General features: G+C 58.6%; 1 protein-coding gene across 1 annotated transcript in view; it reads right to left on the bottom strand.

The window, feature by feature from the left end:
• Positions 1–234: 234 nt before the first annotated feature.
• The window catches only part of RTN4RL1 (reticulon 4 receptor like 1), a 92389-nt gene continuing 79229 nt past the window's right edge, over positions 235–13394 (bottom strand). Inside the window, exon 2 of the mRNA XM_030922536.1 lies at positions 235–3346. Coding sequence (XP_030778396.1) covers positions 2022–3346 — 1325 coding nt within the window. The 3' untranslated portion in view covers positions 235–2021. The remainder of the gene's footprint in view (positions 3347–13394) is intronic.

Genomic DNA, 13394 nt, shown 5'->3' with positions numbered 1-13394 from the left:
AACGTGGAAAGTGAATCATGTCCTGAGCGGGCGAGGGAAGTGCCACGAAATGGAGCACTAGTGTGTGCGCGCTGTCACGTGTCCCATGAGTCAGTGTGCCCCTGCCCCCTGCGGCTCCTCCCGCCAACAAATGTGCTGTGTTCCCAGAGCTGTGCCCGGCCAGGCTCGCCCACCCACAGAAGCCCAGGATCTGCCACCTGTCAGGAATGCGGGGTTAGGAAATGAAAAACAGCGTTCTTGTCCAAGATCGTTTATTGTTATTATTATTTTTCTCTTAATTGGATTCAGCGTTTCTGGCTCCTCACACACATCCTCTCTGGTGGGGGATTCAGGTTTGTGCAAAGCGCAAAGGAGCTTGTGCCCACCTGGGCCCCTGGCCAGCAGCATGGCTGGCTTTGATCGGAGCCCCTCTTCCCTGTCCGGGCTCGCCTGCCCCAGTCCCTGCTCCTGAGCCCTGAGTCCGGCCTCCCGAGCCTCTGCCTGCACCCTGAGCACCCCCAGGTCGGCTGGGAGGGCGGAGTCTTCCATGATGCAGAAGTGCCTGAGATGGTTAATGAAATGCCCTCGTCGGTTCCCTTCTGCTAAGGCCCCCCGATGCCTCCCTCCTGCTGTCCTACACGGGGCCCTTGCTGGGTCACCCATCAAAGAGCCTCAAGGAAAAATTCAGCAGCTGAGCCATGCGGGAGACCTGGGCTCAAGCACAGAGTCTCCTTGGGCCGTCCAGACCGTCACTGACCAAATGCGAGGCTGAGGACATGGTCCAACCCTTTGGACTAACACTGCGGATGCTGCCTGGCCTGCTGGCTTCCAGACTCAAAGCCCCTTCCTTCCCCTTCTCCATCTCGCTCACCCTCAAGGCCTGGCTCCCTGACATACAATAAGCTGCTTCTCACTTCTCACCCTGAAGCCAAGAGCTACGACAGCAGGGGTGACAGGGTGCTCCAGAATGGCAGACAGGCTTGTGTTGCATATAAAAACAAGGTGATGCCCTAAATATCTAAGAATATTGGTCCCCCAAAGTGACTCTTACTGCCTCCCCGTCCTCACCGTCCCCGCTGACACCTTGCCCCAGGCCCTTGGCAAGCCCAGGTTCCTTGGAGACTATCATTGCCAGGTTGGGATTCTAGACAAAAATTCTATCACTTTGTTCTTGCTAGAAATCACCAATACAATCCTTAGTTCAGCAAATACAGTTTTCTGTATAGTTTATAAACATGAAAAGACGTACAGTTAGGTAACGGAGTGGGAGGGGACTGTGCATGTGTATATATATATTTATATGTAGAGTGTGAATATATATAAGTGGACGTAGTTATAAAACTGCACCTTCTGTAAGAACCTCATTGCCTGGGATGAAGTTCTACATTTCAGCCTCTGATGATCTTTCCTTTGGTAATTGGTTCTTGGATCCCAGCAGTTGGGCCTGGGTCTGTCACGGTTGCCTGAGACATTAGGAATGAGAGAGGCATTGCCCCCGAGGGAGGGGCTGAAGGTGGAGTAGGGTAGAATTCAGGGCAGGGTGACTCAGTGGCCTCAGGCAAGAGCCAAGATGCCACCTGCTCATGTGTGCCCAGACTGCTGGCCGCCCAGCCTCGTGGGTGAGCCTCGTTTGTTCTCTGCGTGCTGCTTTCTCCAGGAACCACGGGGCCCTCCGGACCTTTCCAAACCACTGGGATTCCACAGAGCCCCGGTTCCGCCGTTGGGGGCAATTGTCCCACTGTTGCTAGTGGAGGGGGCACTTGGAGTGCCTTTTCCCACCTTGCCGGAGTGGACACTGTCCGTGGATGCTCTGCAGGGCTGGCTGGGACAGCCGGCTGAGATGCGCCAACCCCTCCCGCCTAGGGCTGTACACTTTGGGTTTATAATCCACATGGCAGGGTCCAGACGTCCAGACAGCAGCCAAAGCCTCTACCAGCCTTTTCCTGAAACCCAGCAGGTCTTCCACTGGTTAAAAAAAGAAGAAAATAAATTCTGTTCCTTGGTGGACATGTGGCAGTGCTGGGTGCTGACGCCCTGGGTCCTCAGCGGAGAGAGACCACCAGCCCCAATGTCCAGGCCAGGAGGGAGGCCCCCAGGGAACTGGCCGAGGAGGCCTGCTGCACCCCGCTGGGGGCACGGATGGGGGTCCTGCGGGCACACTTGCCCTTCCTCTTGGGCCGGGCCGTGGGCATGATGTCGAAACTGAACTTGTGCTGGTAGTCAGGTGCATAGTCTGGCATGTCGGGGGCCTGTTTCCCAGCGCCCGCCTTAGAGATCTGATTGCGGTTCCTGTGGCTGGTGCAGTTCTTGCCCGGCTTCCTGTGACCCGACCGGGAGCCGGGTGGATGGCCATGCGGGTGGCCCTTGCTCCTGGTGGGGCCGTGGGGTGAGTGGTGCTCCTTGCGGGCAGCCCTGTCGGTGGTGGTGAGCGTGTGTGACTTGATCTGGTGGGGGGACGCTGGTCCCGTGCAGTTCCGGAAGTCCTCGGCCCTCAGCAGCTTCAGGTCCTGGCCGTGCCGCAGCCCGGGGGACACGCAGGGGACAGCGGAGCTGGAGCCTCGGAACCTCTGCAGCCATTCCCACAGGGAGCGGGCACGGCAGCCGCAGTCCCAGGGGTTGCCATTGAGCCGGAGAAACTCCAGGGCCCCCAGCGGGGCCAGGCACTCGCCCTGCAGCTCCGAGAGGCTGTTGTTGAAGAGGAAGAGGGTGGTCAGCCTGCGGAGGTCGTGGAACGCCTTGTGGTGGACCCACTGCAGCTGGTTCTCGTGCAGCAGCAGACGGTCCAGGTTCACCAGGCCCCGGAAGGTGCCCGGGCCCAGGCTCCACAGCTTGTTGCCGTGGAGAAACAGGTGGCTGAGGTTGACCAGGTCCACAAAGATGTCGTCCTGGAGGTACTCGATGTGGTTGTCCTGCAGGTAGAGGTACTGCAGGCTGTGCAGGCCGCCAAAGACGCCGGCCGGTAGGGCGCTGAGCCCACACTTGTAGAGGTAGAGGGCGTGAAGCCTCACCAGGCCCTGGAACGTCTCGGGCGCCAGCGTCCGCAGCTGCCGGTTGTCGCCGAGGTCCAGCTCCTCCAGGTGCACGAAGCCCTCGAAGGTGCTGGGGTGGATGTAGGTGATGTTGTTCGAGTAGATCCACAGGGTGACCATGGCGGGGCTGAAGTGGCCGGGCTGGAGGAGGCCAATGCGGTTGTTCTGCAGGAAGACGCGCTCGCTGTCCACGGGGATGCCCTCTGGGATGGCTGCAAAGTTGTGTGCCTGGCAGCTGACCGTCATGGGCGCCGGGTAGCACACGCAGTCCCGTGGGCAGCCGCCACCCAGGGGCAGCCCCGCGGCTACCAGCAGCAGCAGCAATTCCACACAGCACCCTGGCAGGGAGAGAGAGCACAGCCAGGTCAGGGGCCGTGCAGGTGAGGATGGGCACCGCACCCTCCGGCGCCCGCCAGGGCCGCATCCTCATCTTGGCTGAGCTCAGTGAGAGCCTCGCCCCTGGCTGGAGCAAGGCCAGGGTCAAGGCCCAAGCCTGGAACCCGTCGGGGATGACGGGCCTCCACTTCTTGGTGACCCATTTCTGCTGGGCTGGGAGGTGAGTCTGGGGTGAAGGCCCCGATCACCCACACACCTCCTTAGTTCCACCCCACAGCTGCTGAGCCCCAGCCCCACCTGCTCCAGCTCCTCCAGTCACACTGCTGGGGTGGAGGCCATGACCCAGGGACACAGCCATCAGCCTCCTGCTCCCCTCCTAGCTCTGCCACTGGTTGTTGTCATCTGCACTCACAGATACTGAGAGGGCTCTTGCTCTAATGTAGTAAATATCTCATGTAGAGTCCTGAGGAATCTCTATATGTTTTTATATTTAATTTCATTTAAGTTATTTATTTTTGATTGATTGATTGATTTTTTTTGCACAGGGGACGGAGTCTCACTCTGTCGCCCAGGCTGGAGTGCAGTGGTGCAATCTCAGCTCACTGCAAGCTCCACCTCCCAGGTTCAAGCAATTCTCCTGCCTCAGCCTCCCGAGTAGCTGGGACTACAGGTGTGCACCATCACACCCAGATAGTTTTTGTATTTTTAGCAGAGATGGGGTTTCTCCATGTTGGGCAGGCTGGTCTCGAACTCCTGACCTCAGTGATCTGCCTTGGCCTCCCAAAGTGCTGGGATAACAGGTGTGAGCCACCGCGCCTGGCCAGAATCTCCTTATTTAAATCATTCCCAATCACAAGCAGAGCATGCATGTGTGGCACCAGAGTTCACCTCAAATAATGTCTCCTTTACAGTGTCTTCCATGCCCTCAAAACATACAGGCAACACCCCTTCTAAGCCTCAGTTTCCTCATTTCTGAAACACAGACATAGCCGGGCGAGGTGGCTCACGTTTGTAATCCCAACACTTTGGAAAGTCGAGGCAGGTGGATCACCTGAGGTCAGGAGTTCGACACCAGCCTGGGCAACATGGTGAAACCCCGTCTCTACTGAAAACACAGAAATTAGCCAGGTGGCAGGTGCCTGTCGTCCCAGCTACTTAGGAGACTCAGTAGTACTCAGGAGGCTGAGGCAGGAGAATCGCTTGAACCCGGGAGGCGGAGGTTGTAGTGAGCTGAGACTGCACCACTGTACTCCGGCCTGGGTGACAAAGTGAGACTCTGTCTCAAAAAAAAAATTTAAAAAAATAAAATAAAATACAGACAATAGCAGTTCTCCCTGGCAGAGCTGAGAGGGCGTCCTGAGAGGGCGCCTGTCTATGAAGGCCTGGGGGTGGCACCAGCTGTCAGACGGAGGCTGCCCCAATCCCGGCCCTCCTTCTGGCCCCTCCCCTCTCCCACCTGGCTCCAGCCCCCAGGCTGTGGCTGCAAAACCAGGCCTTGCCTCTAGACTGTCCAGAGCGTTTCCTCTGTAGCTTCCCTCTAATTGGGCATTAATTAGGCATTCGTTAATGGATCCTTAAAATAATTTATTTTCAAATGTGTCCAGCTTGTGGTCAGATAATGGCCCCGCGCTCATTATGGGAGCAGCCTCATTACGGACGATCGTCATTACCTACCTTTTTCCAGGGTTGCAGCTGCCCCAGGCGGCCGGGCAGGCGCGCCGGGGTGGGGGGGCCGGCTCCAGGCCTCCAGACCCCCACCCTGGAGGGCCAGGCAGCCATCTCCTCCCTACCCCGCTAGTCTCCGGCCCCTTTGCTTCTAGCTTTCCAGCCAGGCCTCGTGGGAGAATCGGGGCGCCCAGGGCAGCTGAGTCCCTGCTGCAGCTGTGCCCAGAGCTTGTGGGATGAAAGAACCAACCCTCTGATCGCTCTCGGGCCAGCCCTGCTCCCGGCCTCGTGCCGCTGCCTGCCCAGGCTCCCGGCCCAGCAGGCCTCACTGCCACTGTCACCCCCTAGTTCCTGGCAGAAACAGCGTCGTAAATAAGTGACAGCTCCCAGCTGTTGGGAGTTATGGGCTCCCAGAGAGTGGCAGCTGCTTCCCGTCCCCTGTAATCACCCAGCTTCGACTGAACATTTCCAACACATAAAAATCATCGTACATAATTTGTTATTTTTGCATAATTGGGCTTGGTTGCGATTTCAGAGGAGTTATGACTTCGGTGACGGTGGTGGCACAGCTTCAAGGACCCTTTTCTGGGCCAAGCCGTGCTCTCCATGGCCTTGACTTCAGTCCCGCCCAGTGCACAGCCCACAGGCTGGGCCGAGGCTGCTGCCGTTCCCCCTCCTACCTCAGTTTCCCCTCCTGCCACGCGTAGGAGATGATGGTAGTGTCCACCGTCCCCACTTGGAGGCTCAGATCTGGCCTCCAGCCCCTGCTGCCTGCCTCCATCTGCCCAAGGAGCCCCAGCCCTGCAGGGGGAGGCAGAGGTGTGAGCGGGGAGGAACCTGGGCTCCAAACCCCACCTGACTTTTGGGAAACCTGCCCACTGCCTGAGGCCTCCACACCCAGGGCTGGAAGGGGGCCCCAACCCACACCAGTTGCACCTGCCACGGAGCCAACACTCCGTGTCTCTCTCAGCTCACACTCCTCACCCCTGCTCGGGCTGCTACCCTCCAGGAAGGCCGCACCTGCAGGAAGCTTCCTCCCCCAGGGAGTGGCCCCGCTACGCCACCCTGAGGGAGCCGGGGTGCCTCTCCCAGCTCAAGGGTGTTCATGGTGTTCACTGTGCCTCATCCCACACCTCAGGCTTTTGGGGACAGGCCCCCAGCCAGGCCACTGCAAAGACAAAGCCATTTCCGTCCCTCAGGCTGCAGCAAGAGAGGCCTCGCGGCAGGGGTACGGGGGTGGTATGTGTCCGGCTCAGTGCTAATCCCACTCGACATTTGCACAGCTTACTGGAGTTTACAAAGTGCTTCTGCTCACGCTCCCCTGAGCCTCAGAACTACCCTGCGTGCTGGGCGTGGGGAGCCCTCCTCCACCCGCTGTGTGGCTATCTCTGGAAGGCCCAGGATGCAGTTCTCTGAAATGAAGCTAATAGGGGTCCCATGGAGAGACATTTCCCCATCAGACACAAAGCAGGTGCCTCCAAGGGATGTAGGGGAACAGGGGAAATCAGGCAAGGACCCCTGTTTAGGTGAAAAAGCCAAATGGCCCCAAATCCAGGTGTGGGCTTGGTATGTGGCTTGTGGGTGTGCTGTGGGTGGGAGGGGTCAGAAAGCAGGGGTGGCGTGAAGACCCAGAGCAGGAACCCTCCTGCCCCTCCTCTGAGAGGGCTCCAGGCTTGTGCAGGGCCTGGCTCACATTCCCTGTCTCAAGGAAGAACAAGCCATTGGATCAGGGGCCTGGAGGTGGGGGCCGGGCAACAAGCCACAGGCACCAGGGTGGGCAGCCCCTCCGGTCCCAGTGCCTGAGGATGGTGGAGGGCCCCTCGGGGGCCAGGCCGGGGATCCAAGTCCCAGGGAGCGCTCACCAACCTTCAGCACTGCTCAGAGGCAGGGGACCCATGCCAGGGAAGCTGTCCTTCCAGCCACCCTGCCCCTCCTCCTGGGGGTGGGGATGTCTCGGCTGAGTGCTTCTGCACCCTGGAAGTTGGTCCCATCTCCAAGACCTGGACCAGCTGTCCCAGCCAGCTCCGCTGCCTCCAGTACCCCCTGCCAGAGCCAGTGGGTGCCCCAGTCTTGGATTGTTCCCCCTGCTGGGTTTCTCCCAGGGAGGCTGGCACAGCATTGCCACGGCTCCTCCCGTGCCCCTCCATGCAGCCCTTGGGAGCCCTGACCCACTGATTGCCTGATTAATGTGCTAACAATGAGGCCCGCGCCTTTGCGGTGCATTTTAAGATTGCAAATTAGCAGGGATCAGAGTCTCTGTGGAGGAGCCCTGCACCCCCTCCCACTAGCCTCCTCCTCCCCTCCTGGGTGGGGCAGGGGTGGCTCTGCCCGAGGGGACTGAGGAGAGCAAGGCTGGGCCTCCCCCAAAGCTCCCCCAAGCTTTCCCTGGGGTGTCCCCCTGCTCCTCCTCTCCTCCAGGGGCACACACTCGGCTGACTGCTCGGCTACCCCCAAACCTCCCGGCCTCCCACACGCCTGAGCTCACCCGCATCTCCACAACCTCATTCATTCCCTACTCCATTCAACACTTGCTGCCTGAGCTCCGGCATGTGGGGGGTGCCCGTGGGGAGGGCCCAGAATGAGTGGGTTGGGGGACAGGGGGCATCCTCATGGCTCACTAGCAGATGGGGGTTCCTGAGACCAGGCAGTCTGGCCAGGTGCTAGGGCCTGGAGTAGGCCCCTGGAGGTGTGTGTGGGAAGCAGGGGTGCCGAGAAAGACCCCGGCCATCTCTGTGCCACCTGCCAACATTGTTCCGTCACCTCCTGGAGGATGAATCTGGGAACCAGGGAGAAGGGTCCCTGCCTCACAGGGTTGCCTTAGGATTCCAGCCAGCACAGAGGAGGCAAGGAGAGCTGGTATTGTGTCGAGGTCCTCCTTTCTGCAAAATCCCAAGTCCCTGCTTGCTGGGCAGGGAGCATGGGGGCAGGTCAGGTGGGTGGCCTGCGCATGGGAAGGCGCCCTGCCCAGTCCGCTCCGCAGCCCCAGATGTGCCTATGCGTGGTCCTGTGAGGCCAGACCTGCCGGAATGGGCGGGAGGGGAAAGGCAATGGCCACAGCCCATGCAGAGGCCCCTGTAGTGGGAAAGGGGCGACGTGCCCCTTCCTACCCTGGCTCTGCCTCTCAGGCTCTAAGTACACAGAGCTTCCAAGGAGGCTGTAACGTCAGCTCAGCTGGGCTGGGGGAACCCAGAGCCAGGATGGCCAGAGATCTCCCCACTGGTACAGCCCAGAAGGGTCCTTGCCCCAGGCCCAGGCCAGGTGGTCGTCGTGGAGGGTGCTCTGCAGCTTACCAGCCCCTGGAAGCAGGACAGGACCAACCAAGGCGGACTCAGACCTAACTGTGTACGAGAGTCCTCAGGACAGCCCCCGGGAGCCGCACCAGTTCACGAAGGAGGAAACGAGGTCCGCGGGGGAAGGCACCGGCCATGGCACACGGCTGGCGACAGGGCAGGGAGCAGGCCTCACCCAGCTGACTGCGGAGTCCAGGGCTCTGCCCGCAGATCCACCGTGCACGGGGTGGGCAGAGCATCCTCCACGAAGGGCTGGTTGGCCCTCACAGGCCCCAAAGCCTCCAGCTGCTCACCCCAACCTGCCAGCACCAAAGGGACTGCCCCTCCCTGTGCCTGAGCCGGGGTGGTCCCATGGCTGGCATCCCCGCAGCCTCCCGGGCAGGGCCGCGGGGCTCTCTGAGTCTTTGAGACAGGTCAAATCCTTGTGGCTCTGCAGCCCTCCCTCCCTCCCCCTCCCCGCTTTCCCAGCCCTGGCAGATGCTCCTCTCTACGCCAATCGATGCTAACCCAATGCTCTCTGCTGGTCAGAAAACAGCCTCAGGCCAGGCCGGCTGCACTTGGGGCTGCTGGCGTCTTAGGCTACTTGGCACTGTCTCTCCATGCTGCACCCAAGCGCAGGCCACTTCCTGGTGGGCCCATCACCGCCTCCCCAGCCCCGCCTGGAGCCTGGCTCAGCCCTGGAGACATGGAAGCCAGCCAGCGAACAGCTGGGCTTCCCTCATCCTATTGCTGGACGTGGGGCGTGGGGTGTGCAGGATGGGCAGGGAGGGGCTCCTTGTCCATGGCATAGGGCATTGGAAAGAGCACAAGCTTTGGAGCCAGAGGCACCTGAGTTTGAATCCTAGCTCCCCCGTTTTTTTTTTTTTTTTAAGACACGGTCTTGCTGTGTCGCCCAGGCAGGAGTGCAGTGGCACAATCATAGCTAACTGCAACCTCAACCTCCCAGGCTCAGGAGATCCTCCCACCTCACTCTCCCGGACAGCTTGGAATATAGGCCCATACCACCACGCCCAGTGAATTTTTTATTTTTAGTAGCGACGAGTCTCACTATGTTCCCCAGGCTGCTCTTGAACTCCTGGGCTCAGCCTCCTAAAGTGCTGGGATTACAGGCGTGACCTCAACTCAACTAGTGTGTCCCCACGCTTGTGTGAGCCTCATCTTCCTCACCTGCAAAATGGGGCAGTCATTTAAAGCTCCAGCGTGGCCCTCTCGTCTGCGGACGTCGGCCTCCCCCACATCTCCATCTGTCACACGAAAGCCTCCCAAACTGAGCTCTGATCTTCCCCCACAAGCCTCCTCCACTCGCGTATAATCCATCTCAGTCAGAGGCAGCTCCTTCGTTTCAGCTTCTCCGGCCAAACACCTTAGAAATATTTTAGACGGAATCTCGCTCTGTCGCCCAGGCTGGAACGCATTGGTGCGATCTTGGCTCACTGCAACCTCCACCTCCCAGGTTCAAGCGATTTTTGTATTTTTAGTAGAGATGGTGTTTCGTCATGTTGGCCAGGCTGGTCTCGAACTCCTGACCTCAAGTGATCTGCTCACCTTGACCTCCCAAATTTCTGGGATTGCAGGCATGAGCCACCGTGCCAGGCCAACTTCAAAATGTATTCAGCAACTATCCACTTCTCATGGCCACCACCCCAGTCTGGGCAACCATCACCTCTCGCCTGGACTACTGCAAGAGCCTCCGAAGTGGTCCCTCTGCCCCACCCTTGCCCCTGCATCTCATCTAACACAGTAGCCAGGGAGATCTAGCAAGAGTCTGTTAGAACACGATGCTCCTCTGCTCACCCCTCCGTGGCTCCCATCTCACTCAGTAAGGTCCCTCCAAGTCTGTTCTGTGGCCCAGAGACTTCCCTGGATCTGAGCTGCCAAGCCCTCGTTCCCTCCCCCGCCGCAGTGGCCTCCCTGATGCGCCTTCTTCATGCCAGGGATTCTCCACCTCTAGCCTTTTGCACGTGCTGTTCCCTCTGCCTGGAGCGCTTCCCAGGGTGTCTGGGGGGGCTCCTGCCCTCACCTTACCATTCGTAGCTGTCCCTGCCTCTTCCTCAGATGCCCCAAGTTCCCTGAGGCCTTGTCTGAGCAGCCTGCTGTTTTTTTGTGTTTTTTTTTTGGTTTTGGTTTTGGTTGTTTTTTTTTTTTTTTTTTTTTGAGACGGAGTCTGGCTCTGTCACCCAGGCTGGAGTGCGGTGGCCTGATCTCAGCTCACTGCAAGCTCCGCCTCCCGGGTTTACGCCATTCTCCTGCCTCCGCCTCCCAAGTAGCTGGGACTACAGGTGCCCGCCTCGTCGCCCGGCTAGTTTTTTTTTGTATTCTTTAGTAGAGACGGGGTTTCACCGTATTAGCCAGGGTGGTCTCGATCTCCTGACCTTGTGATCCGCCCGTCTCGGCCTCCCAAAGTGCTGGGATTACAGGCTTGAGCCACCGCGCCCGGCCTGTTTTTTTGTTTTTGTCTTTTTTGACGGATCTCACTCTATCGCCCAGGCTGGAGTGCAGTGGCACAATCTCAACTCACTGCAACCTCCGCCTCCTGGGTTCAAGCGATTCTCTTGCCTCACCCTCCTGAGTAGTTGAGATTACAGGTGCCCGCCGCCACGCCCAGCTAATGTTTGTATTTTTAGTAGAGACGGGATTTCACCTTGTTGGCCAGACTGGTCTTGATCTCCTGACCTCTAGATCCACCTGCCTCGGCCTCCCAAAGTGCTGGGATTACAGGGGTGAGCCACTGCGCCCGGCTTTTTTTTAAAAATAGAGATGGGGTTTCACTATGTTGACCTGGCTTGTTTCAAACTCCTGGCTTCAAGCAATCCTCCCGCCTGGGCCTCCCAAAGTGCTGGGATGATCGGTGTGAACCACTGTGCCCCGCCACCCTGTTTCACTTTACCCCACAGCATTCCCCCCTTATAATATGCTACATGATTTCATTATTATTATTATTATTTTGAGACGGAGTCTTGCTCTGTCACCCAGGCTGGAGTGCACCTCCCGGGTTCACGCCATTCTCCTGCCACAGCCTCCCAAGTAGCTGGGACTACAGGTGCCCGTCACAATGCCCGGCTGTTTTGTATTTTTTAGTAGAGATGGGGTTTCACCGTGTTAGCCAGGATGGTCTCAATCTCCTGACCTCGTGATCCGCCCGCCTCGGCCTCCCAAAGTGCTGGGGTGACAGGCGTGAGCCACCGCGCCCGGCCAATTTCCTTATTTTTCTTATTGACTTTCCATCTCTTCTGAGCGTTGACTCTGTGAGGACGGTGGTTTTGTCTGCTGTGTTCTCTGCTGTACCCTCAGGACACAGAACACTGGCACCCAGCAGGTGCTGTGTCACAACCGCTGGATGAAGGAAGGGCCTTTCTGAGTCAGCAGGGGGGCTGACAGGTGCTGCTCAGGAAGCCTTAGGCCCAGGGCCTGGCTCCTAGCAGGTGATACATAAACAGAGGGGTGCTTACCAAGCGCGAGGAGCCTCAGAGCCTCCAAGGTGAGAGCAGAGACTAGGCCCTGGGTCTATCCTGAGGCTCCCTGGTCAATCACAGGTGACCAGACAGCGAGGAGAGTTCTGGGAAGGAGGATCCAGCACCAGGTCAGCCAGAGGCACAGGGCAGGGTGAACAGGGCAGGTTTGCCTGGGACAGAGGGGTTTCCCAGGATGTGGGGGACTTTCAGTGCTAAAACCAGGACAGTCCCAAACAAACCAACCAACCAGGACAGGTCGGTCATCCAGGTCATTGGGGTCAGGCTCATCCAAGGCCTGTGCCTCCCTCAACAAAACCCCTGAATGCAGGACGGGGAGGGACACACGGGCAGGCACGAGGCACGTATCTTCTCAAACACCATGCGTCCCGCTCAGTCCCTGCAGCCAGGAGGTCGGCCTGGGCCCAGACTGAGCCTGTGCGTGGCGTGTGTACCTGCGTGTCATGTGCACGTGTACATGTGTGCACGGGGTCTATGTGTGTTTCTGAATGTGTGTGTGTGTGCACACAGGGTCTGTATGGATCTATGTGTGAATGTGTGCCTGTGTGTACAGGGTCTGTGCGTTTCTGTGTGAAAGTGTGTCTGTGCACAGGGTCTGTGTGCATCTATGTTGAATGTGTGTCTGTGTGTGCATGGGATCTGTGCGTCTATGTTGAACGTGTGTCTGTGCATGCACGGGGTCTGTGTGCATCTCTGTGCGAATGTGTGTGTGTGTGTGCACAGGGTCTGTGTGCATCTATGTTGAATACATGTGTGTGCACAGGGAATGTGTGCGTCTCTGTGTGAATGTGTGTGTGTGTGCACAGGGTCTGTGTGCGTCTCTGTGTGAATGTGTATCCGTGTTTGCACGTGTGTCTGAGCATGTATGCTTGTGTGCTCGTGTACACGAGCGGGCCTGTGTTTATACGTGTGTTCACAGCTGAGTGCATGTGCAAAGCCTATGCATGTGTGTGAATACACAGGTATGCACACAGAAACACATGCCTGTCTCGGGACTGTGGATGGGGTGGCAGCCCGGCCCCCTTAGCTCTGCAGCGTGCCTCGCTCACCCTCCTGAAAATGGGGCGGGGTCCTCTTCTGAACAGAGCCACCCATCCCAGGTCTTATCCTGGCACTCGCTCTGGCTTTGCCTTCAACTCCCGCCCTCCTCCCGACACACTGAATTATGTACCCGCTTCAGGTCCCTCCAGCACACCAGGATCTCTCTCAGCTGAGAAGTGGGCGGCCCCTTATTGGAATAGCCTTTCAGCTTTCATCTGCCTCGCAGGGCCCCTGGAACAGGCCTGGCTGGGAATACCGTGCTAATTAGGCCGCCAAGTTCTCAGGGGAGCCTTGCCGGAGCAGCCCCCAGCTCCCCTACCCTCTGCTCATCGGGTCTCCGGTCTCCTTGCTGTGAAGGTCTCGCATGGGGTGGGAGCTGGAGGCTGGCACACTGACAGCTCTGGACCCACATACTGCCCAGGCTTGAGAGCGGCCCCCGTGGCAGCACATTGCAGTGGGATGACCTTAGGCCAGTCACTCAGTCCTGAGGTCTGGGAACTGGGGGTCTGAGCAGCTGGCTTCTCGGGTGCATTCAGTGGGACTGTGTGCCGAACTGCTCAGCCCCATGCTGGTTGTACGGGTGG

This window comes from Rhinopithecus roxellana, chromosome 19 (assembly GCF_007565055.1).
Source record: "Rhinopithecus roxellana isolate Shanxi Qingling chromosome 19, ASM756505v1, whole genome shotgun sequence".
Taxonomy (NCBI): domain Eukaryota; kingdom Metazoa; phylum Chordata; class Mammalia; order Primates; family Cercopithecidae; genus Rhinopithecus; species Rhinopithecus roxellana.
This window is presented reverse-complemented; position numbering and strand designations above follow the sequence as displayed.